At 44.0% G+C, this 22,862-nt stretch overlaps 1 protein-coding gene across 1 annotated transcript in view; it reads left to right on the forward strand.

Annotated features, from left to right (window-relative positions):
- The window catches only part of LOC146350540 (neurotrypsin-like), a 99,013-nt gene extending 92,586 nt beyond the window's left edge, over positions 1 to 6,427 (forward strand). The window contains 1 exon segment of the mRNA XM_084845584.1: positions 4,885 to 6,427. Coding sequence (XP_084701710.1) covers positions 4,885 to 5,195 — 311 coding nt within the window. The 3' untranslated portion in view covers positions 5,196 to 6,427.
- Positions 6,428 to 22,862: the final 16,435 nt, after the last annotated feature.

The following is a 22,862-nucleotide window of genomic DNA, read 5'->3' on the forward strand; positions in this document are numbered from 1 at the left end:
AAGCAAAGGCATTACACAGAAATACATCCACAAATTTGGGCAGGTCTCTGGTTTGTTTTCATATTTGCAAGCAGTAGTGTAGTGGCAAATTCAGAAGTGCAGGGTCCCTTCGTGACTGTCACAGCCACGCCCCCTTCTAAGATTGTATACAGTGCAGCTCAGAGTAAGGCAATGGTATTTCAACTGGACATCTGAGAAAAATGCAGGGGTGTTAAAATCTTTTTCACCCACTCATTCAAACCCAAACATTTTAGGTTTTCAAAATACGATACTCTATGGAAGCTTCACCCTCTCAGCTCAGCCCTCATGGACAGATCTCTTTCATTTAAACAGCCCCCTTGCACACTCCCTTAGCGCCCCAACATTACCCATTAGCCTTCCCTAAGCTCCTTTGTTATATCTCTCCCATCCGCAACAGAAACTTCCACACACCCAGCTGGATTAAATCACACGCACCCCTTCTTTCTCCCCTCCCACGACTGATTTTTTTCTGTTTCCCTTCCCTCCACCAGGGTTTGTTTGCCCAGGTATATGCCAACCTTGTTCAATTCTTGAAAAATGTTCAAGAATTAACAGTGCAATCTAATGGGTGTTTATTTTGAATTGAATTTACAGAAATCTTGGGAAGGCAGCTAAGGCCACAGTCCTATGCACACTTACCTGGGAGAAAGCCCAATTGGCAATTGAACATAGTGGGACTGACTTCTGAGTAAACACACATAGGATTGTGTGATAAATCCTAAAAACTGGCACAAACCAACTCTTACAAAGACTATTAATAATTCAGTACCTGAACAAGACATCATCTTGCTTCTTAGTTGCACCACCCATTTGCCTCCCTCTTTTTCATGTTCAACAAGATGCGAAAGAAACTTTTCCATGAAATTTCTCCACCCCCCAGCACTGTAAAGCACAAAAAGGCATCAGCCCTAAACACACTTCCTGAGGGAGCTGGTGTACTGCTGTGGCCCTGTTCTCCTTTCCTGCCCTGGGGTTGTGGGAGTGGGCTAGGAAGGTGCTCTAGCTGGCTCTGGCTGCTGGTACTGGGGTATAGTTTGGAGAAGTGCCAAGAACAAGTTTAAGCATCAGGAATTTTAAGGGTGATGCAGTAATGACCCCACCACCACCTCAGTTAAGGGTATGTAAATCAGCTTTATGTGGGTTTTTTAATAAACGGTACAAAACAATGGGTGCATATTTTCAAGAGGAGAACAAAAATCTAGGCCATTCACATTTCCACACCTTTACTTCCTAAAGGCACATTATATCTAAATGGTGTGAGGAAAAAAAACATAATAATGATGATGATGATAATAATAGCTTGTATAATAAAAAATTAAGTGTCAAACAGCTATGTAACTTTAGATTACAAATTAAATTTAAATTTAGATTATAAGCTTCTAGGGGCAGAGACCTGACTTTTTTTGCTTATGATTCTCTGTAAAGTACCACATATATTGTAAAAAACAATGTGTGTACATCTTCCAGGAGCAGGTTTCGGTGATCAGCAACAGGGAAAGATAAGTAGATTGATTAGCATATTGTTACCAACCCTGAGCCTTTGGGATGAAGTAGACTATACATGCAATCAATTAATTAAATAAATAATACATCAGATAAGTAGATTGATTAGCATATTGTTACCAACCCTGAGCCTTTGGGATGAAGTAGACTATACATGCAATCAATCAATTAAATAAATAATACATCAGATACGGACAACAGCGATGATGTATTTTTTTCTACCTCAGAAAATAGTGACCCTATAATATTGATAGAATAAAGCCTCATGGCCATGGGGCTTACTCTCAAGTATGGGGACTTACTCTCAAGAAAGCGCAAAGCAAATATATGGAGGAAATGAGTGTGTGTATGTGGACAGGGAGAACAAGAGAAAAGCTGCTTTACTTAACAAATTTATTTAAAGACCATTAGGGCTTCTGGTAATGTGCACTTTAGGCCCTCACCCTCTGCATGAACAGCCAAGAAGAAATGCAGCAGGCTACAGCCTTCCCCAACCTGGCGCCCTCCAGATTTGCTGGACAACAACCCCCATCAGCTCCAGGCAGCCTATTGGCTATGCTGGCTGGGAGGGGGGATGATAGGATTTGCAGTCTAACACATCTGGAGGGCACAAGTTTGGGAAAGGCTGGGTGAGAGACACGATGGAGAAGTTCTGTGGCTCCTGCCCAGAGCTGTGCAGAGGCAGGCAAGACGGCCGCTGCATCTGGGCTCCCAATATCCATGTACGTATCTTTTCAGAAGTAAGCATATAGATTTCAATGGGGTTTATTCCCAGGTATTTCTTATTTTAATTTAATTTTTAAAATTTAATTTATTTTTCACTTATATAGACTTCCTCCTTCTTCTCTCTGCCCTCTGCCCTCCCCACACCCCATCCCCACCCCTAGCCTTTTTTGGCTGCCACCAACGCCGCCACCATCCAACAAACTGACTGAGCTGACCTATCTGAGTCTGATGTCAGCCAGAATGTTCTCAGGCGCATTGTGTCTGCGTGCTGGGTTGCCGCCGCTCTACAACTGGCTGGGCTTGCTGGGGGCACAGGATTGACGATCAGGATCAACATCTCCAGCAAGCAACTTAGCCTGGCCCACGTGCTTCCGCCCTTCCCTGAAACTGGATGGCGACTGCGCAGTTTCAGGTGCAGGCATGGCAGCAGCTTTTCCATCTCTCCCTCTGGGAGTGAGAGATGGCAGGCTGCAAGAGAGGGTAAATTAACCCTTTGTCAGGCAAGGCTGTCTTGCCCAGGTGGCTTCTCAGGCCAGGGGAGGGGGGAATTCAGTGTTCTTCCTGCCCCCTGCCTGGAGCTTTGGGGAGAGTAGCTGCTGTAGCAGCAGCAGCGCCCGCCCCACTCACAACAGGAACTCAGGCTCTTCCAGCCATTTGCCCCACAGTTGTAGGCTGGGAGTGGGAGGGACCCGGCCAAGACCTGGCTCTAAAAAAAGTCTTGGGTCTTCGTCCTGGCGCGACCCGACACCACTGCACCCCTGTTTGCAAGGTTTAAGAGGGGTAGGCCCAGATGGGCACAAGGGAAATGATGACTTGGCTGCCAGCCACAATAGAGGACAGTGTGACAGAACTCTGCAGATGATCACATAACACTCAAAGATTATTGCTAGATCTCCGCCTGTCTGTCCCTGAATCACCCTGATGCTTCTATAATTAGTACCTTGGAAGCAGATAAAAAAACTAGGTGTCACTTGCAGTTTTTAAAGCAAAGATTAGTGCTCCAAAAGCTGTTGCATGCCAACTGTGCTTTGTGCTGTACTGTTCCAGACTGATAGTCCTAAACAGGATTTAGGGTCTTCATTTGTAAGATATGGTTGCTTCTGAGGCTTTTTAGATGTCTTGCTAATGCAGATCCTTTGTGAAGTCCTGGATCTATGTATCCTGCATGCAAAGATCCTGCACTCCCTAATCCCTTCCCTCTTCCATGTAGCCCCCTGTATTTGCATTGGCACAGGCACTTAGGACCTCCAGATTAATGTAAATGTTTCTGTAACAATGCCACTGTTGACCTCTGGATGCAAGAGTAGTCCAAGGGTTCATCCCCAAAACTGTTCATGTTACACTAGTTGAGGATTTGGTCTGGTATTTCCCAGGACTCTTCTGGACCTGTTTGACCAAGCAAAAACCTCGGGCCATTTTCAAAAGACTAATCCTGGGATAAACCAAGATTACCAATGAAATACCAATGGAATTTCTAAGGAGCAAAATCCTGAAATACTCCTGTTTTGGGGGAAAAATAACTAGTTAAAGGTTATTAATAAGACACACTCTAATCACCTATTTCTCAGCATCAGTATTTCTCCCCTGTAGAATACAGTAATTCATTGCCTTTGACCAGGTGTTTGTGCGTTCTTGCTGGCACTACCCCCTGGTTAGCATTTTGCTTTTGACTCCCACCCCCTTAGCACCACTATTTTTGTACCTCACTCCAGTTGATGGACCTTGGGGGTTCTACTATAAAATAATCCACAAACTATAGGCAAGGGTGGGGAACTTGTAGCCCTCCAGGTGTTGTTGAACTACAGTCCCATAATCCTTGACCATTGGTCATGTTGGCTGGGGATGATGTGAGCTGGAGTCCAACAACATCTGAAGAGTTCCCTTCTCTTGCTATATAGAAGCTAGAAACTTTGATGTTTTAAAAATAAAAACTAAGTTTTGTGTTTGTGCACATAGTCTTAGACCTTGTTGTGAACAGTGGGTGAAGGAAGCTATAGCTTCTATCACTGCCATTTAAGCACCTAAAATGAAGGCGCTAAAGTTTCAAAATGTTCTAGGTGACTTTTAGTTGTTTTCAGTTTAGATTTGATGCCTAAATACACAAATATACCTTCAAAAATGTGGAGCAAAATCTGTTGAAAGGTTGTATGCCTGATTTTAAAAAAGAAAAACTGAGAGGCAACTTCATTAACATTTTTATATATTTAGTGAGTTTCACATGTCAGAAAATGAGTTCACTTTCATGCCCTATAAAAGTTCTCTTGCAGCCCAGTTCACAAAATTGATGCATTACTATGATGCAGTGAGGAGTATCAGTGGTGCTGGTCACAGCTGTCCATTGTGCAGCAGCAGTGCAGCCCCATATATATTGTCAACTCTTTATTGCTAATGTTTTAAACCCACTCCCTGCACCCAAAAAAATAGGAGTCCAAAGTGGGTTACAACAAATGAAGCCTTAAAAACACATGATAAAAGTTCACATTAATATCATATAAAACTATCATCCTGATCTAGGGAAGGAATTTTTCCTGCCTATGCTTAATTGAACAGAACAAAACTTACTTGCTTGGTGGATGGGACTGTTGCTGTTGTGTTGTATTGAGCTACACTAGTTGTCATCTGTTCTTGTTTCAGGAAGGTCATATTCAAGGACATTACTCCAGGGTTCAGTACCCCTACTCCCATGTGAAGTGTGCAGGTCCCGTTACGGAAAGAAGTTTACTAATCGTATGCTCTGTGCTGGAAACCTTTCTGAAGATAACCAGGTGGATAGCTGTCAGGGAGACAGTGGGGGACCACTTATGTGTCAAAGGTCAAGTGGACACTGGGTAATTCTAGGGATCACTTCCTGGGGTTATGGGTGTGGCCGAAAAGACTCCCCTGGTGTTTACACAAAAGTCAGCAAATTTGTGCCCTGGATCAAGAAGGTGACCAAACTGATATGAGAGTGGTCAATCCAAAGATGGATTCATGTTGCTTTACCCAGCAGAATTTAACACACTGAGGAGTGGCCTACAGGCACGCTTCCAGTCTGTCACTTTTTGAATGTCTTCTGTTTCCATTTGTACCCAGAGAAGATTTGTTTGCAAGTGGGCACTGAGATGGGACTTTATGCCACTTACTGGAGTGGGTGAGTGAATGAGGATTTAAAACCCTTGTGCTTGATGTCCCTGTATTCATTTGAAGTCCTCCTTGCTGAAAAACAACAAGTAGTGGCACTACCAGTCACCACACTTCTTTAGGACACAGAGGCTAAAGGGCTAGAGGAAACTTCTACTACAGCCCAGCTTCTGAATATTTCATGATAGTGCTAGAAGGAAAAATTCTTAGGCTGTGTCTATACTCAGCTTTTTGCATACAAACCATGATGCTTAGTACCCAGAATACTGTGTGCTGTTTACACCTGATCACATGTACTGGCTCAACTATTCTCTTTCTTCTGTTTTCCCCCACCTTTCAATCTATAATTCTTTTCTAGGCACGTACAAAGGGAAGTATTGGCTCAGTTCAGATATCACATGGCATGCAAAGGCTTGCCTGTTTGGAAGCTCAAATTTAGTTTTAAACTATGGTTCATGCAAATGGCAAATCATGTCTTGGTGTGATGTCTGAACTGAGCCATTGTGTTACTAATTTCACAGTATTCTTGGGTGGCCAGAGAAGAATGTTTTCTCTGTTTCTCTCTGTCTCCTCCTTCCCTAGCCTTCTGTCCTCTTCTCTTCTCTTCTCTTCTCTTCTCTTCTCTTCTCTCTCTCTCTGTTTATTCCTCAGGTCAGTGTGCAGGACTAAGAACGGCTGCCCCCACCCCCCTTTTGCAGTGTGCGCTTAAGAACAGCCTTTCTTCTGAACACTATAATTCCTGAACTATGGCCTTGGTGCAAAGCTCCCAAATGTTACATATCTCAAAATAACCTTTTTTAAAAAGATGGATGGAATCTGAAATATTTATTCATTTCATTTCTATACCGCCCAATAGCCGAAGCTGTTGGGCGGTTCACAAAAATGTCTTACAATAGTGTGAGTGAAGATCGCCTTGGGAGGCAGGCAAAAACATGCCCATAAACAGGTTGGGATCTGAGATAATATCAAGAGTATTATCATCACTCGACTGTGTATTACTGTTCTGTGTATCAATGAGAATTATTTCTTTTATTTCAATATACATTTTTAGATCTCCGTTGTTGCTTCTTTTCTTTGTTATTGCAAATATGGATGGGAATCACACTGTCAGAAAAGACTTAACCCGCCCACTTCTCCTATCTAATGCAGAGATATTGTGAGTTACATAAAAAATGGCACCCGAACAGGGACAATGCCGCCCATACTTGTAAACAGTAATTAGTATTTTTAATCCCAGTTATAAGGCATTTTCCTTATGGGATATTTGTTTAAAATACTACTGTAGATATGCAACTATGTGAACAGTATAAATTTGATCCAGATGGCTCTGTTAGACTGAGTGGCATTCAGCCTACTGTTACTGATGAGGAGCTGTTGCTTGCTTTAGGAGAGTATGGAGCTGTTACTGGATTTAGAAGGATACAAGGTAGTCAGCAAGGCATTGCTATCTGTGAGTACAGTAAAGTGTGTGCAACTAGAATGCTAAGAAGACATTGTGAACCACTTAAATTAAATGGTAAATGGAGTGTATTTCCTGTGGGCACAAAGAAGACCGTTTCTGGCAATTCCTTGATAACAGAAGGGAACCTATGTGATGAACAAATAGCTGGCACTCCACCTACAGCCAGGAACACATTTTCTTCCCCTGATGCACCAGCACATTCTACACCCAACTTCAGCATCCTTGAAGGGGTATCTAGAGTAATAGTAGAACATGTAATAAAGTCTGATGAGGCCTCAGCTGCCTATGATTATACATCCTTCAAACTTAAGTGTTTTTCTGGTCTTTCACCAAAACCTTCTAGTGAGGTAGATTTTTATACATGGAAGCTTCAAGTGCAACAGCTACTAGATAATCCAGAAATATCTTCCAATGGAAAGAAGGAGGTTAATTGAGAGTTTAGCACCCCCAGCTTTGCATGAAGCTTTAAAAGCAGGTTAAAGTTCCACCACAGAAGAATGTTTGATGCGCCTAGAAAAGATATATAGCTCTGTTTCCAGTAGTGATGAACTCTATACTCAGTTTTTAGAGAAATTTCAGAAAAACTCTCTTGAGTATCTGAGAAGGTTAAACAACTGCTGGAGAAAGGTAATGGAGAAGAAGACCTTGATGATGGAAAATCTAGAGGTGCAGCTCATCAAACAGTACATTCGTGGGTGCTGGGATGAGTTCCTGATTGTGCAGCTCCATCTGCATGATAATCTAGATACTACTAATAGTTCCAAGATGCCATTTCCAGAATTATTATACAAAGTCAGACAATATGAAGAGGAGAAAGAACTGAAAGAGCAAAGAAAACGGCAACAGTTAGGTAAGCCAGCATATAAGTCTAGCAGTTCATGCCATATCGTTGAGTCAGCAAATCCTGTAAACTCTGCAGTAAGGGAGCCAAGGGAAATAGAAGACCAACTGACCCATATTGTGGGAACCATTGCTAAGTTAATGGAAAAGCCTGCTACTCAGAAGAGGGTGGAAAGGCCAAAACAAGAAAACACCAGGATTCCACCCCCAGACAGACCTATTTCAAATAGCAGTTGGTTCTTCTCTTACAATTGTGAAATGGAGGGTCACTCTAGGACTGAATGTACTGAAGCACACAATGCTGAATTAGTACAAAAGAAATTAATTTCTAGACAAGAGCAACAGTTATCATGCCAGTCCTTGGTCTTCACAAACAGGTAGAAATTTCAAAGCTGGGGCAAAACTTCAAGAACCCACCCACAAAAATAATAGAATGAACAGGGTGCTAAGTGAACTGCTGGGAGACCCATGCCATATGCAGACATTTATAGAAGGAATACCATGTGTATGCAACACGATACGATACGATACTTTATTGCCTAAAGCCATAGGCCACCACAATGTACATTAAAAAGAGAGAGAGAGAGAGAAAGAAAGAAAAAAAACCCAGTACAGTCACATATTTGTATATACATAAATTCATACATCCAACAGAATCATCCCTAGTAGGCTGTTAGGGCTTTGGCATGTATTTTCCTTGCTGGGCAGTGGTGAAAGCATCAGTGCCAGAAAGAAGGACACGTATATGTTCTAAAGGTGTTCTATTTAGAAGGCTCTGGGAAATAATGGCAAGAAATGTATGCCTAGGATGGCCATAGAGGGGGCATCTTAGTAAGTAATGAGAGACATCCTCAACCTCCCCAGACCCACAGATACAGAGTCTCTGATGGACTGTTGTTCAGTCGTTCAGTCGTGTCCGACTCTTCGTGACCCCATGGACCATAGCACGCCAGGCCTTCCTGTCCTGTGCTTTCTCCCGGAGCGTGCTCAAGTTCATATTCATTGCATCGGTGATGCTATCTAGCCATCTCATCCTCTGCCGTCCCCTTCTCCTTTTGCCTTCAGTCTTTCCCAGCATCAGGGTCTTTTCCAGAGAGTTTTCTCTTTGCATTAGGTGGCCAAAATATTGGAGCTTCAGCTTCAGTATCTGTCCTTTCAATGAGCAGTCAGGGTTAATTTCCTTTAGGATGGACTGATTTAACCTCCTTGCAGTCCAGGGGACTCGTAAGAGTCTTCTCCAGCACCACAGTTCGAAAGCATCAATTCTTCGGCGCTCAGCCTTCCTTATAGTCCAGCTCTCACAGCCATACATTACTACTGGGAAACCCATAGCTTTGATTAGACGGACCTTTGTCGGCAAGGCGATGTCTCTGCTTCTCACTATGCTGTCTAGGTTTGCCATAGCTTTCCTCCCAAGGAGCAAGCGTCTTTTAATTTCATGGCTACAGTCACCGTCTGCGGTGATCTTGGAGCCCAAGAAAGTAAAATCTGTCACTGCTTCCATTACTTCCCCTTTTATATGCCAGGAAGTGATAGGGCCAGATGCCATGATCTTCGTTTTTTTTAATGTTGAGTTTCAAACCAGCTTTTGCACTCTCCTCTTTCACCTTCAACAAGAGGCTCTTTAGATCCTCTTCGCTTTCTGCCATCAGAGTGGTATCGTCTGCATATCGGAGGTTATTGATAATTCTCCCAGCAATCTTAATTCCGACCTCTGATTCATCCAACCCGGCATTTCTCATGATGTACTCTGCATATAAGTTAAATAAGCAGGGTGACAATATGCAGCCTTGTCGTACTCCTTTCCCAATTTTGAACCACTCGGTTGTTCCATGTCTGGTTCTTACTGTTGCTTCTTGACCCTCGTACAGGTTTCTCAGGAGACAGGTAAGGTGGTCTGGTACTCCCATCACTTTAAGAATTTGCCACAGTTTGTTGTGATCCACACAATCAAAGGCTTTAGCGTAGTCAATGAAGCAGAAATAGATGTTTTTCTGGAATTCTCTTGCTTTCTCCATGATGCAGCGAATGTTGGCAATTTGATCTTTAGTTCCTCTGCCTCTTCGGAACCCAGCTTGTACTTCTGGTAGTTCTCGGTTCGCATACTGCTGAAGCCTAGCTTGTAGGATTTTGAGCATCACCTTGCTGGCATGCGAAATGAGCGCAATTGTGCGATAGTTTGAACACTCTTTGGCGTTGCCCTTCTTTGGAATTGGAATGTAAACTGATCTTTTCCAGTCTTGCGGCCATTGTTGAGTGTTCCAAATTTGTTGGCATATTGAATGCAGCACTTTAACAGCATCATCTTTTAGGATTTTAAATAGCTCAGCTGGAAGACTGTCATCTCCACTAGCTTTGTTGTTATTAATGCTTCCTAAGGCCCACTTGACTTCACTCTCAAGGATGTCCGCCTCAAGTTCAGTGACCGCACTATCATGGCTATCAGGGACATTCAGATCTTTCCTGTATAGTTCTTCTGTGTATTCTTTCCACCTCTTCTTAATCTCATCTGCATCTGTTAGGTCCCTGCCTTCTTTGTCCTTTATCATGCCCGTCTTTGCACAAAACGTTCCCTTGAGATCTCCGATTTTCTTGAAGAGATCTCTAGTCTTTCCCATTCTGTTGTTTTCCTCGATTTCTTTGCATTGTTCATTTAAGAAGGCCTTCTTGTCTCTCCTTGCTATTCTCTGGAACTCTGCATTCATTTGGATATATCTTCCCCTTTCTCCCTTGCTTTTCGCTTCCCTTCTTTCCTCAGCTACTTGTAAAGCCTCATCAGACAGCCACTTGGCTTTCTTGCATTTCTTTTTCTTTGGGATGGATTTTGTTGCTGCCTCCTGAACAGTGTTACGGACCTCCGTCCATAGTTCCTCAGGCACTCTGTCTATCAGGTCTAATCCCTGAAATCTATTCCTCACCTCCACTGTATATTCATAAGCAATATGATTTAGGTCATACCTGAATGGTTTAGTGGTTTTCCCTACGTTCTTCAATTTAAGCCGAAATTTTGCAAGAAGCAGCTCATGATCTGAGCCACAGTCAGCTCCAGGTCTTGTTTTGACTGACTGTATAGAGCTTCTCCATCTTTGGCTGCAAAGGACATAATCAATCTGATTTCGATATTGACCATCTAGTGATGTCCATGTGTAGAGTCGTCTCTTGTGCTGTTGGAAAAGAGTGTTTGCTATGATCAGCGTGTTCTCTTGGCAAAACTCTATTAGCTTTTGTCCTGCTTCATTTTGTACACCAAGGCCATGCTTGCCTGTTATCCCGGTGATTTCATGACTTCCTACTTTAGCATTCCAATCCCCTATGATGAAGAGGACATCTTTTTTTGGTGTTAGTTCTAGAAGGTGTTGTAGGTCTTCATAGAACCGATCAACCTCAGCTTCTTCGGCCTCAGTGGTTGGGGCATAGACTTGAATTACTGTGATGTTGAATGGTTTGCCTTGGATTCGTACTGAGATCATTCTATCATTTTTAAGATTGTACCCCAGTACTGCTTTTCCCACCCTTTTGTTGACTATGAATGCTACTCCATTTCTTCTAAGGGATTCTTGCCCACAATAGTAGATATGATGGTCACCTGAATTAAATTCGCCCATGCCTGTCCATTTTAGTTCACTGATTCCCAAGATGTCGATGTTCAATCTTGCCATCTCATGTTTGACCACCTCCAGCTTACCTTGATTCATTGATCTGACATTCCAGGTTCCTAAACAATATTGTTCTTTACAGCATCAGATTTTCTTTTCACCACCACTGATGGACTGGGGTATTGTCAAATCTTCCCTCCAAGAAGGCAGAAGGCATGCATTGTAGATGCAGTGCTGTAAATGATTTCCGTAAGTGAGGCACAGTCAGAGTTGTAAAGTAACTCTCCAGACCAAATGACGTCTTATATAATGGGTACCAGAAAGAGTAAGGCATTTGTGAGATTGTAACCAAATCCATAATTTTTTTCTTTAAGCCTCTGCTTTACTCTATCAGAAGGGAAAGAAGGAAAGGACTCGGTATCAATTCCATAAGCTTGCAACATAGGTTTGGTCAGGTTTACCCAAGACTTTTGGGATGGGGTCTGAAGTTGCTCTTGAAAGCATTGTTTTGGAAGGTGGGAATCGCTCATATGGGTCAACTTGAGCCAATACAAAGCGAGAGCAGCGTAAATAGATGGTTTAACTGAAATCAATCCTACTTCTGCCCTTAGAAGGGCCCGAGGTGTACTCCAGGGGACAGTTAAGAGAGATCTCATAAAAGAGTTCTGAACCACCTCAAAAATAGAGGCATTCGTGTATCCCCATACCTCAGCCCCATACGTCAGTTGTGAAACTACCTTCTTCTGAAATATCTCAACTGCAGGGGCAACCAAACTTCCCCCTTGTGATCGAGAGAACTGAAGGAGAGATTGAGTAGATTGGGATGATTTCAGCTTAATTACATCTAGATGTTGTCTCCACGAAAGACGGGCGTTGAAATTAACGCCCAAATATCTAAAGTTGTTCATTTGTTCAATGGATTCATTGTCCAACTTCCACATATGTGTTTTCCTTTTCTTCCCAAATACTACAATTTTAGTCTTAGCGTAGTTAATAGACAAATGCTCTCTTGTGCAAAATGTACTCAACTTTCTCAAGAGCCTTCGCATACCAATTAATGTAGTGGAAATCATTGCGATATCATCCGCATATAGGAGGACTGAGAGTTTAACATCCTGAATAGAAGCTGGGAAGCATTCCAAATCACTCAGTTCTTGTACAATGCTATTAATATAAAAATTAAAAAGAAAAGTGGCCAATAAACATCCCTGACACACTCCTTTATCAGTTGGGATGCTTTCTGATAACAATCTATTCGCCCCCAGCCTAACTCTAAGAGAAGTGTCAGAGTGAAGCATTTGGATTAAAAGAAACAGCCTTCTATCAATGTTTGTGGCAGATAGCTTTTGCCACAAATGATCTCTATCTACAAGGTCAAAGGCTGAACTAAAATCCACAAAAGTAACTAATAACTCTTTTCTATCCTGCTGAGAATATTTCTGTATTAGGTGATGGAGAACAAAACACTGGTCTATTGTAGATTTCCCCTTTGCAAACCCAGCCTGTTCTTCAGCTAAGATCAAGTTTTCAGCTGCCCATTACTCTAATTTGTGTAAAAGATATTTAGTATATAATTTTGAAACAACATTAAGCAGACTGATTGGTCTAAAATTATTTGGATCTGCTTTAAGAGCCTCTCTTGTGAATAGGAACAACAATGCTCACTTCCCAGCCCTGGGGGATTTTTCCATGCTGGTTTATATAAGTAAACATTTTAGCAAGAATTGGGCACCACCAAGTAGAATTAGATCTAAACAATTCACCAGGAAGCATATCCTCTACAGGGGCCTTTTTAGGAGGCAGGGAGGCAATCAAATCATGCACTTCATCCCAGGTTACTGATTCCCAATCAGGGCAGGAAGAGAAAGACAAAAAATCCCTGCCCTGAAGGGGATCAGATGGGGTCCCAACAAAAGACTGTCTAAACAAGGCTGAAAAGTGAGCTTGCCACTGTGAGGAAGTAATTTGATTATCAATAGAGCCATGATGTCTCCTTGCCCCTTTTGTCACTAATATCCAGAATCTAGCTGAATCTCTTTCTAGAATTGCCAGCCCTAGCTCCATCCAGGATTGTCATACATACTCGTTCTTTTTCTGGCACAGGAGATTTTTATACTCTTTGCGCAAGCTGATGTACCATGTGTATGCTTAATAAATACAGGTTCTCAGGTTACCTGCATAACTTCAGGATTTTACAAGAAGCATTTGTCGTATATAAAATTGCACACATTGGAAGAAACACATCTGGTGACAAGTGCAAGAGGTCAAGAAGTCCCTTATCTAGGGTGTGTGTTTGTTCAGGTCAACTTTCCTAAAGCAAATTGTGGAACAGAAAAGAGTCAGATAGTTTTTGCTCTAATATGTCCAGAACAAAATCCTCTTCCTGGAGTACCAGTTACTAATACCCTGTGGAAATTTAAGAATGACTGTGAACAAATAGCTGGCCCACAGTTCCTGAAGAAACTGAGGACTGATGCTATATGGGCCAAGGCATATTCAATATGCAAAGAGCAGGAGAGGATGCAAAAGAAAATAACCAGGAAAATAGTAGAGTTGCAGAAAGTAAAGCAGTAGCAATACCTTCTGGTGAGGTAAAAGAAGTCGCTGAAACTGTAAGGGTGCAATCCTGTGCGGATATTCAGCCGCCTCCATACTCAGAGGCGACTGACTATCCAATGCAGGGCAGGCAGAGCACAGAGGGGATCTTCTCCTCCATGCTCCAGCCACCCTACATTTGCAGCTAGATGGCTGATTTTGGCTATCTAGCCAGGGTGCCTTAGAGTGTGCGGGGAGGCCAGACAGCACATAGGAAGCATCGTAATGGTGCTTCCACCCTCCATGCCCCCAGGAACACCCCCCTTTCCCCTGCTCTGCGCTGCTCTTCTGAGCGCAGAGCCAGGGACAAACCGCAACACCTATGAAGTGGCAGAGGAGGGGAGGCTGTTTTCTTGACACCAGCCTCAAAGCACTGGCTCTGAGCTTGGTTCCCAGAAAACAAAAAATTGGGGATGGCAGAGAATTCTGCCACGGATCTCGGTGAGGCCGAATACCAGTGCATTCAGCCCCCCGAAATCTGTGGCGGAACGGCCTGCCACCCCCCGCCACCCCGCCGTTCCCCCCCCCGGGACGAGACTTATCTGGGGCGGATATTCTGGGTGGCGGCGGTGGCGGCAGCTGGTCTTTCGACCAGCTGCCGCCACCGCCATTTCCACTCTTGTAAAAAAAAAACAAAAGATGTCATAGGCTATGTAAAGATTTACTCAGCCTATCATGGCTAGGTTAAAAAAAAAAAAAAACACGACGTGATAGGCTACGTAAATCTTTACGTAGCCTATCACGGCTGGGTGGGTTAAAAAAAAAAACCGTGTACGCAAATGGCGGCAGCTATGGCCACCGCCATTTGCGTTCCTCATTTTTGCCCTCTTAATCTACGTAAATATTTATGTAGACTATGATGGCGAAAATAAAGGGGAATGCAAATAGCGTAGCGGGCGCTATTTGCGTCCCTTTTTGATTCCCCGTTTTAGCCTACATAAATATTTACGTAGGCTAAAACGGGGAATCAAAAAGGGACGCAAATAGCGCCCGCTACGCTATTTGCGTTCCCCTTTATTTTCACCATCATAGTCTACGTAAATATTTACGTAGATTAAGAGGGCAAAAATAAGGAACACAAATGGCGGTGGCTGTAGCCACTGCCGTTTGCGTACGCTTTTTTTGTTGTTGTTATTTTACCCAGAGCCCTCTGCGGCCGGAAATCCGGCTGCGGATGGCTCTGGCCTGGCTGGGCCTGGCCGGCTGCTCCACGGAGCAGCCGCGGAGCACAGCCGGCCGCAGAGGATTCCGGGGGGGAGGAATGGAGCGCCTCCCCCCCGGTGAGGATTCTGGGGGGAGGGACAGAACACCTCCCCCCCCCACCATAAACATAATCCGCGAACAGGTAAGTGACTTTTGTACATCCCTACAAAAAATCCTATGGCTGTCTAGCCGCTGTCTAGCAGCCATAGGATTGTGCCCTAAGACAACTTTCAGGAGAAGGACCATTTGAGATGTTGTTAGAAGATGCAGAAAGCAACAATTTCCCTGGAGGGTTCGTCCTAAAAAAACTCAGTTTGCCAAAGTTTCTGCTTCTTGTAGTAAGATCACTGTACAAATACAGAATGTAAGCGCCCATAGCATTATGGTACCTAAAAAGTGTGTCATCCCAAAAGGAGAAGTTGTGGATTGGATCAAGCCCATGCCACCTGTACATGGGAAGAACAACATGTTCTTTTCTTTGAATTTTGGTGATTCACCCATAAGCACAAAATATAATTAGCACCTAGGGGAAATAATTTGCAAAGAAGCAGGAACAACTTTCTCAAGGCATGACCTGGACATAGCTCATGTTAAGGGTGTGAAAAATGCCATTCACCTTTCAGACAGTATGCCCTTTAAAGAAAGGACAAGACCCGTTTCACCAGCTGATTTTGAAGGTTTAAGACAGCACCTTGTATGCCCTGGCCATGGGCTGCTAAGTTTTGGAGGTGCCATGGAAGTGATAAGCCAGATCCAGGATTACTTACAAAGAGACTTTATTGAGTATTTACAGCACACAGGCGTACCCAGTGGTTGGATCAGACAGCTTCTCTGAACCCAGAGCCAAGGGGTAAAATGGGTTTTATACCATACATGTTAGCAGTGAGGCAGCATGACAGAAGCAAGCGTTAATTAGCGTTCGTCTGCAACTTTCCCAGCATAGACTAACAGTGCTTGTTCAGAAGGAAAACAAGCAGAACTTTCCCAGCACAGACACCTGTAGCTTAGCCTAAACATAGCCTCACTTCTCAGGCGCATCCTAGGCCCTGATAAGAATCAGAGCTCGTTAGCAAGGAAATTGCACTTAATAACGAGCCAAAGCAAAAAGCATGATGGATCTCTAAGTCTCTCTAAAACTACTGGTTACTCAGGTTACAGGCCTGAGGCCTTACACTCCACCCCTAGATGATCAAAGGATGATATGAGTCAGCGTGTCACGATTTCTTCTTAACCAGAGGGACGGCTCTTCTTTGCCCTGTCATTTGATCACCAGGGGATTGATAACTATTTTACAGTATATTTTAAAATACGACAGCCATATGAGCAAGCACACCAAGCTATAAAACAACCTATGATAGTAACGATTACTGCAACTACTTGCTTCCACCCCCACACACACCCCGATTCCTTGAAACCAGTCTGAAATCGGTTTGAAGAGGAAGTCCTTTCTAGGTGATGTATTTTCTTACTTTGCGCATACAAAGCCCTTACACGGTGATTTATCACACTCTGCTTGTCAGGAATGTACACACAGCAGTCTTGCTGCAACATGGCACAAATACTGCCCTGGGCCACTGTAATCCTATCTAATGCCAGGTGGTTCTGCAAAACGGCAGTTCTCAAGTTTGTCAACTCTATTCCCATGGCTTCTAATGCCTCAGCAGTGGTATTCAATGCCATGTCCATTGCTTTTCCAAAAATATTCACTTTGTAAATTATTGTAGCCATCCCACCCCCAGGGAATAAACTCTATGCATAATCAGCTGCACTAAAGATGTCTTCTTGTCATCTCACCTTCCAGGCCCTGTAATTACCTATTGCAGGGCTCTCCAAGGTATTTAAAAACCTGTGGGGACCCATAACAATCCCAAGGAACACTTTCCAATCAATCCTGGGGGCAATCATGGCCACACATTTTCTCCACAAATCCAATAACTGCCATTAGGGGCAGCCCAATTAATGCCAGGGCACTCTTTCCAATTTGTGCATACCCATCCTTGAATGTTGTCACTAGGGCATGAATGTATGGTCTGGCACCCCCTACTGAACCCTACATGTCATTGAAAGCATAGTGCCACCCTATTGTGTTTCACTTGTTCCCAACACACTAATGGCCGTGGTGGGGCATACACCTTTAATGGGATAAGCTATCCTATCCCATCGTGTAATTGTTCAAATCCTTCTCTGATTTGCATGGATTTGCTTGCCTTCTGCGTATTTACTCTGAAGGCTCTGTCCCAGGTGGCACTGACATCAGACCATTGGGAACCACACTCAGATATCATTCGGAGCTGTAACTGACATTAAACATGTTTGCAGGTATTGTGTAGTATTTAAAAAATCATAAAATACACACAACAAACTTTAACTGAAATCTAACACCATGAGTGGAAAACCTCCTGCGTGGTGAGGCATGATGGAGCAGATTCAGCAATCATACTGTTCCTCCAGGCTATATGGTCAGGGCCCATCAAGATCAAGGGAAGGGCATACCCACACATGTAAAGAGTTCCAGGCCACCGCTTTTGCATCAGCAACTCCATGCTACATGAGTTCTGGCAGAAGGAAGTCCAAAAGCTGTAGATCAAACTCAGCCTGCTGTACACTGAGTTGACTACAAACACAGACACACAATCCACAGCAATGAGAGTTCAAGCCTATGAAAAGCCTCGCAGTGCTTTTCATGGCAAGTCCTTAACAATCCAAAGTTCCAGTCTATGTGCAGAGTGCCTCTCAAAATCCCAGACAATGATGGATCCAAACAGAGAAGGCTTCAGGCAATGAAGACGAGATGTTCCTAGCAAAGGCTCTTTGCCTCTGCATCAGCTCAAAAGGAAAGGTGTGACTGTACACCCCTTCCAGATCCCTTGACAGACAAGGCCCTTTAGCCTTTCAGCAAGGCTTCTGTCTAAACAGAGCAGCACTGCCCAGCTTTCTAGCAGAGACACTTTAACTTGGGCGACCTTTCTGCAAATCCCACTCCATCTCTGTCAGGTTCTCACAGACATTTTCCAGCCTCCCCCTGGCTCTGCTCTGAGAACACTGGCAGATAATCTCACACAGACTCTGACATTCCAGAAACTGAATAAGCCCAAGCCCTTCTAGGCTACTTCTAATCAAATCCTGGCTATAACTTAGAAGGCTCGCTGCAGTACTGATGCTGGGCCTTGACATTATTTTCGCTCTCGTAATGCTTCTTGACTCTAAACATTTACTCTCCTCCCTCGCACTTTCTCCGTTTGGTTGCTCGGAGATCTCTGAGGGGAAGCGACTGTCTAAACTAGGGAGCCTGTAAATACATTGCCAGTGCTTCTGAGCTTTCAATGGGTCTACTTGGAAATTTAAACCTAAGCTATTTCAAACACATTAGAAGCAACAAAACCATCTCTTTTGCAAGGAGAAAAGGAGAGGTCTACATTGGCTCTCATTCTTAAAGCTGTTCACTTGGCGATACACACCATACAGGAAGAAAAGTGATTGCCAAAGTCTCTGGTTATTGAATCATAACCAGCTATGATCCCCTCCCCTATGCAAAAGCAAACTTAAAATTACAGGGCAGTTTTAAACTGCAGGGCTCAACAGCAAGGGAACAACAACTGAATTTTCAGTGCTTTTCAAACAAGGACTAAAGAAACTGAGGCTTGAGTGAGGCGAAAAACTCTTGGGGCCATCCATCACTAGATATCGCTAGCCAGGGATTCACAACATGACCCCCCTCTTCTTCTTCTCCCTCACTTGGCACACAAACCTTTGGGCAGAACTAGCTCTTTAACAGGCAAAAACATAAGCCTTTGCTAAGCAGAGTGCCAGAACTCAGGATGCCACAGGGAGATGGGGGTTGCCTTGTACTTGCATTCTTTATTCAGCCATCAATTGTCTTTGGGAGGTGGCGGGTGGATGATTTGCAGGGCTTGAAAGTAGAGCTTCACAGTTTGTTTTTAATTGTAAATCCCAGGTTCAAAACAAGACATGATGAGGTAAAGGGCAACCAAATATTTGCTTTGTCAGGGGCAACAAATTACTCAGGTCAGTCTTTTTCCTCAAATAGGAAAACAGACTTAGTTTGCAGTTGTAACATCATTTACAGCGCCAGCCAGCTGGCTATGAAGGTCTCACTTTTTTTGAAGACAGCTACTACAATATCTTCTTTTTCTAAATCAGGTTGGGTCTCCCAGCTTACAAGGTTTGTTGCAGCTTGCAGGAGCTTGGTAGTAGCATTTCTGGCTTGGCTAGGAACACACTGTCTGGTTTCTCAGTCCCCGTGAGCGCACACGCTCAGGCAGTCCAACACTGGACACTCAAATCAGTGAGATTTCCTTATTGCAGGGAATCCCACGGCAAAAGCGTAATGGTTGCACTCTTCAGAAATCATATAGCTGATGGTCAGGAGCTACAGGGCTCTATGTAATCCCAGAACAGGCCAAAGCTAAACACTGTTACCATGACTGAGATCTTCAACATGGTTTTTCTGCTTCATTTTGCCTTGGGACCATCCTCTGGCATGCTTTCCTCTCTAAGAGGGGTCAAGCCCATGCCCTGGGTGATGATCCTTCACCTTTACTCCATTCCTCATTTTCATCTTCTAGATTTCATCTTCAGTTTCCACTTCTTAGGGATTTAATCCCAATCAGGCGAGATGATGATGTTGCATACTTCAGCAGGCTTTGGGCACTTCTTCTGGATTCGGCATATCAGTTTAACTGCTAATTCTTCAGCTTTACACTCCCACACCTCGTTGGACGCCAAGCTGTCTTGCAACATTTCTCTAGTTAACAGCCTCAGATCTTGTTCTTTCCCCAGTTCGTCCTTGAGCTTTTCTACTTTCTCTCTCCATTCTGACTCCTTCTGCCCAACAGTTTGCAATGCTGTCAGCAAAAGCTGTGCCAGAGTTCCTGCACTCTGTGCCTCCTTAGCTGACAACTTTTCCAGCTGAAGAGATGCCAATGCAGTTTCCAGAGCCACAGGCATGCAGTCCTTCTTGACCTCTGGGCATGCAGCTGGTCCACTCAGGACCGCCGATTGCTCTGTGACTGGACCCCACAGCTCCAACTGCCGACAGCCCAGGGGTGAGGTTTGCATGCTGACAACCACATCCTCCTTGCCTTTAAATCTGAACATATCAGTTTTCATAGAATCATAGAATAGTAGGGTTGGAGGGGGCGTACAAGGCCATCGAGTCCAACCCCCTGCTCAATGCAGGAATCCAAGTCAGAGCATCCCTGACAAATGGCTGTCCAGCCTCATCTTGAATGCCTCCAGTGTGGGAGATCCCACCACCTCCCTAGGGAATTGGTTCCATTGTTGTATTGCTCTACCAGTCAGGAAGTTTCTCCTGATGTTCAGCTGGAATCTGGCTTCCTGTAACTTGAGCCCATTGTTCTGTGTCCTGCATTCTGGGATGATCGAGAAGAGATCCTGGCCTTCCTCTCTGTGACAACCTTTCAAGTACTTGAAGAGTGCTATCATATCTCCCCCCAGTCTTCTTTTCTCCGGGCTAAACATGCCCAGTTCTTTCAGTCCCTCCTCATAGGGCTTTGTTTCCAGTCCTCTGATGATCTTTGTTGCCCTCCTCTGAACCCTCTCCAGTTGGTCTACATCCTTCTTAAAGTGTGGCACCCAGAACTAGATAAAGTACTCCAGATGAAGCTTAACCAGTGGTGAGTAGAGGGGAACTAGTACTTCACATGATTTGGAAGCTATACTCCTGTGAATACAGCCCAAAATAGCATTTGCCTTTTTGCAGCCACATCACATAGTTGGTTCATATTCAGCTTGTGATCTACAACAATTCTAAGATCCTTCTCGCTTGTGGTATTGTTGAGCCAAGTATCCCCCATCTCGTAACTATGCATTTGGTTTCTTTTTCCTAGGAGCAGAACTTGGCATTTATCCCTGTTAAATTTCATTCCGTTCTTTTCTGCCCACTCCAGCCTATGAAGATCACTTTGAATTTTGTTTCTGTCTTCCAAGGTATTAGCTATCCCGCCCAATTTTGTGTCATCTGCAAATCTGATAAGCATTTCCTGCACCTCCTCCTCCAAGTCATTAATAAAAATGTTGAAGAGCACTGGGCCCAGGACTGAGCCCTGCGGTACCCCACTCATTACCTCTCCCCAGTTTGAGAAGGTCCCATTGATAAGCACTCTTTGAGTCCGATTCTGTAGCCAACTGTGGATCCACCTGATAGTTATTTCATCTAGCCCATTTGAGCTAGTTTGCTCATCAGGAGATCATGGGGAACTTTGTTGAAAGCTTTGCTGAAGTCGAGGTATATAATGTCTACGGCATTTCCACAGTCAACAAGGGAGGTTACCTGATCCAAAAATGAGATCAGATTCATCTGGCAGGATTTGTTCTTGACAAATCCATGTTGGCTTCGAGTAATCACTGCATTGTTTTCAAGGAGCTTACAGATGGATTGCTTTAGAATCTGCTCTGGAATGTTCCCAGGGATTGATGACTGACTGGTCTGTAGTTCCCAGGTTCCTCCTTTTTGCCCTTTTTAAAGGTAGGGACAACATTAGCCCTCCTCCAATCATCTGGCACTTCACCCGTCCTCCATGCAACTCCACCTCCCTTTCTATTCCTTCTGTTCTTTTTGAACAAGTTATATCCTTCAATTGCTGTAAAGGGAGTCATCCCACCAATTTTCAGTTACACCTGTCAGGAGCACCCTAGCTGCCTCTTAAAGTCCCCTCCAGTAGCCAAAACAAGATGAAGACAACAGGGATTTTTTCCAGGGCTTTATTCCTTTACAATGTAATGACTCTTTCAGATGCTAATTGCCAGCGACTAAGCAAGGAACTGCAAAGGGTATCTTAGCAGGGTAACCTAAGCTCCATGTACGCAGTTGGTCCCCGTTTGGAGGAGAAAGGCGGGTAAGCTCCGAAACGTATGGGCTAGGAGGGGAGGCTCCCCCCCTTACCCGTGGGGCATTGGGGCACAGCTGTTGCCGTAGCGCCAAGCGGGCTGAGCGCCTCCTCTCAGCTCCCTCCACCTCACACCTCTCTCTGGGCTGACGCCTTGCATCTAGCAACAACCAATCTCCCGCTCTTTTGCTGCCAGGCTCACTATCGCTCTCAGGAATGCGAGCAGGGGTGGCGTCTCCCTGCAGCTGTGCCTTTGAGATGCGAGCTGGCTCCTCTCCGACAGGTTGTAGCTCTTCCTCATAATCAGAGCTGCTTTGGGGCTCTATGGGCTCAGTTCCAACCCTGACAACACCTATCAAGTCATAATTTCTCTCCTGTATTAAGCGTTCAAGTTTGTTCTGTTTGTTTCCCATACTCCGGGCAGTAGTGTATAGACATCGAAGACCATAGTTGTTTCATCTAGCCCACTTTTAACTAGTTTGCTCATCAGGATATCATGGGGCACTTTGTTGAAAGCTTTGCTGAAGTTGAGGTATATTATGTCCACAGCATTTATTTTAACACAGATGATCTCAATGGGGCTACCAAGCTCATCCTCTTGTATTTCTGTGCAGAGATATGTATTTTTAACATATAGTGCAACTCCACCTCCCTTTCTGTTCCTCCTGTACTTTTTGAACAAATTATATCCTTCAATTGCTGTATTCCAGTCATGGGAGTCATCCCACCAAGTCTCAGTTATATCTATCAAGTCATAATTTCCCTCCTGTATCAAGAGTTCAGGTTTGTTCTATTTGTTTCCCATACTCTGGGTGTTAGTATATAGACAGTGAAGACCATGTGCTTTATAGTCTGGCTTTCTTCCTACATGTTTCTGAAGACTATTATTGGGTGCTATTAGAGCTGTTCTCTCTGTTGTGGTGCATG

Source organism: Heloderma suspectum, chromosome 3, assembly GCF_057233095.1.
Source record: "Heloderma suspectum isolate Gila_16-S chromosome 3, 16-S_ref, whole genome shotgun sequence".
NCBI classification, from domain to species: Eukaryota; Metazoa; Chordata; class Lepidosauria; order Squamata; family Helodermatidae; genus Heloderma; species Heloderma suspectum.